Raw genomic sequence first — 3,502 nt, 5'->3', positions numbered from 1 at the left:
AGGCCAAGGCCGGGCAGGGCAGGACAGTGCAAGATAGGGCAGTGTAGGACAGGACAGGACAGGACAGCACAGGACAGTGCTTTGCTTTGTGCTATGTGTGGGTCTTTACGAGTTGGACCTGAAGAGATAACATCCAACAGGAGCTGAGGACATTTTTCCTGTGAGCTGGGACGCAGCATTAGAATCTACCGTGTTGCAGGCTCCCAGGCACCGCACCCTGTGTGTTGGGGTGGGACTGCACTACACACTGTTTTCAATGGTGGGCTTTTCAGAACATGACTGGGCCTTTCACCCAGCTGCCCCTGGGTGGAAACCAGGCTGTCAGGTCTCCCACCCTCTTCTCCAGAATGAGCACGTATGCGGGCTCGGGGGCACACAAGCATGCCGGGGTAAGCAGGGGCCTTACTTGGGATCCACCAGCGGCATGACTGACTGCAGGCGCGTGAAGGCGTACGGCCAGGCGTAGCTGAGGGCCATGGGGCAGTGCTTGGGTAGGTTCTCCTGCCGCAGGAAGCTGAAGAGACAGAGCACCCAGGGGTCCTTGACCGACTGCGCGAAGATCCAGACGTGGGACGGGCTCTTCACATCGTAATGGCTGTTGACCAGGACGGCCGACCACTCCACCAGCCACTGCAGGTCCACGCTGTGGGTCAGCGGGAGCGTGGCCTGTGGACACAAGGATGGGCAGTGAGTGCCAACCCCCTGCTTGGCTGACAGGCTCCCTCCACACTGTGACAGTGACCTGAAAGCCCAAGAGCCGCCTGCTCTGTGATGACCTGTGGTCCTGGAAGGGGCACTGCCGAGGCTTCCTCCATACTGTGGCCCTGACCGTGACCTGAGTGCCTGAGAGCTGCCCGCTCTGCAATCACTGGGTAAGAATCTGTGGTGTCGGCAGGCACATTGCCGAGGATCCCTCCACACTGTGGCCATGGCCCTGACCGTGATCTGAGTGCCTGAGAGCTGCCCGCTCTGCGATGACCACGATGCCAGCAGGTGCATAGCTAAAGCTCCCTCCACACTGTGACTGTGACCTGAGCACCTGAGAGCCGCCCGCTCTGTGATGACCTGTGGTCCTGGCCGGCTCACTGCCGAGGCCCCCTCCACACTGTGGCCATGACTGTGACCGTGACCTGAGAGCCGCCTGCTCTGCGATGACCTGTGGTCCTGGCAGGGGCACTGCCGAGGTGCTGCAAGTTCGGCACACATCACAGCCACAGGGCCACACACAATTCTGGTTCCCAGAGCATAGAAAAGTGCGTGGACCCTAGGCTGCCGTCTGAGGCATGTGACAGCATGAGAAAGCGACCCAAACAGAACAGAGACAGGAAGGGAGCACAGGCTGCTGGAGGAACGTCACTCACGGGCTTGCCCATCACAGGGCTGCCATTCAGCTCAACCTGTCAGGTGACCAGTCACGTGATCAACCTGTCACATGCTCAACCTGTCAAGGGTGTAGTGTCTGAGGCATCAGCTTTCAGGTAAGCAGTCAAATGCCTTAACCATAGTGCCACCCGAGCTCCTTCTGTTGGGCTAACGGTATAAAATCATTGACCAGAGCAGTTACCCCCCATCATGGGGAACACCCAGAGCAGAAAGGTGCACAGAGTGCTGAGGAGGGGCCCTGGGGGCACAGGGGATGAGTCTTTGGCTGCTACCAGAAAGGTCTGCAGTTCTAACCCACCCAGCAGCTCTGAGGGAGAAAGTCTGCTCCTCTTTTTCCCATCAGGATTGCAACCTGGGAAGCCCAGTGGGACGCCCAGTGGGGCGGGTCCACCCTGCCATGTTGGGTCCCTGACTTGGATCCATCAGCTGCATCTAACAACATGAGATCAACGTTGAGAGTGGTTTCTGGGGCAGGCGCAGGGGAAGAATGAGCTGTAGCTGAAGTGGACGAGGCTGTCTTGAGGGTGACCGAGAAACCTGGAGAAGGACATTGGTGATGGCTGAATAACATGACCATAACCAACGCCACCTAACTGTACTTGTGAAACAACGCTGAAATGGCAAATGCTTTGTTACATACGTATTTGCCACAACTAAAACCGTGGCAAGCACGTTCTTAGCCTCTTGTCTGCTTTGGTCTGTGTGTCTTCTCCAGGGTGGTTTTCATGACGGTCTCTATTTCCTCACACAACACGCCCACACAACTGACTCACGCACATATAACACACGGGAGACTGGTGCTCTGGGGGGCGTGTGGCTTGAAACAACTGTGTAAAGGCTCACATTATCTGCGTAGGGTGTACCCGCTGTGCCTGGGTCAGCAGCTTCATTCTATAAACATGGAACAAAATGACGCAAACATCACACTACCATCTGCGGGTACAGTCAGTGGGGCCTGTTCCCCGTCAGCCCGACGTGAGCGTGTAACACGAAGGCCTCCTCCCTGGGACTGCGAGGGCCGCAGCGCCTGGCTGGGCGTGTGACTGACTGCTCTGTCGCTGTCACTACAGCAAGGACAGAACTCCTCAGGACGGGAAGGCAGGGTCACCCAGTGAGAAGAGACTGCGGCCTGTGAGCTTCTTCTGGGCGTCGGGGCGGGAAGCGGGATCATCCAGTGGGAGCCCATCTTCCGGCTCGTGCTCTGCCCAGATGCGCCTCCTTGGTGCACTTGTCTTACTGCATTTTGCAGACACAGTGGTTTTACAAACATGCCCATATTTTACTTTAAAATATTAAAAGAAGCAGTTCTACAAAATGGAAAAAAAAAACAAAACAAAAACAAAAACAAAAAACAAAGTGAAGGTTGTGGCAACCTTGCAGGGAGTATGTGTCCCCAGGCCGCTGTGTCCCAGCAGCAAGGGCTCATGCTGCATCTCTGCCACATTTTCGCCGTTCCCACCCTTCTCCCTCAGGCTGTGGCACACCCCGTGGACTCGTCCTGCACCAGCACAGCTCTTCCGCGTCCTGGGACCTCAACGTCTGCCTGGCAGCCTCATGACGGCAGGTGGGGCACTGCCCCCTGTCTCCGCCGAGCACCTGTGTCTCTCGGACACCTCTCTTGGGTGGGGGTGGCAGCATGGGCCTGGCGAGACATCCCTGCCAGGTTCGGCTTCTCTCAGGTTCTTTAGCGGAAATGGAGCCAGGGGCCAGGGCTGTACTTTCATCTTAAAAAGAAAGCCAGGTGAAGTCAGCTTCCATTTCTCCTCTTCTTCTTCGGGAAATGGAGAGCCGTTAGACAGTTCTCACAGGAGGAAGACAGAGTGCTCCCGTCACAGGAATGTCAGCCCTGTCACTGGGGTCTTGCCACTTAATTAAAAACATTTTAAAAACGTCAGGGATGCATCATCCCAACAAGTTACATGTGGATGACTCGGTGCCATGGCAACGCTCTCCAGGTGCCGCTGTCCACACCATCTTCCCAGGACTCCCCTGCCACTGCGTCTCACACTCACTGTCCCTGCCGTCCGCACCATCTTCCCAGGACTTCAGTCTCACCTCCACTGCCCCTGCCTTCCACACCATCTTCCCAGGACTCTCCTGACACCATGTCTCACCTCCA

At 56.7% G+C, this 3,502-nt stretch overlaps 1 protein-coding gene across 1 annotated transcript in view; it reads right to left on the bottom strand.

Annotated features, from left to right (window-relative positions):
• Positions 1-3,502, bottom strand: part of FRY (furry homolog (Drosophila)) — a 257,892-nt gene that overhangs the window by 115,513 nt on the left and 138,877 nt on the right. The window contains exon 21 of the mRNA XM_006879581.1: positions 407-666. Within this exon, the coding sequence (XP_006879643.1) occupies positions 407-666 (260 nt within the window). The remainder of the gene's footprint in view (positions 1-406; positions 667-3,502) is intronic.

Source organism: Elephantulus edwardii, unplaced genomic scaffold (genome assembly GCF_000299155.1).
Source record: "Elephantulus edwardii isolate Elephantulus edwardi_28Jun2011 unplaced genomic scaffold, EleEdw1.0 scaffold00004, whole genome shotgun sequence".
Taxonomy (NCBI): Eukaryota; Metazoa; Chordata; class Mammalia; order Macroscelidea; family Macroscelididae; genus Elephantulus; species Elephantulus edwardii.
Note: the sequence above shows the minus strand (reverse complement) of the source record. Positions and strands in the feature narration are given on the sequence as shown.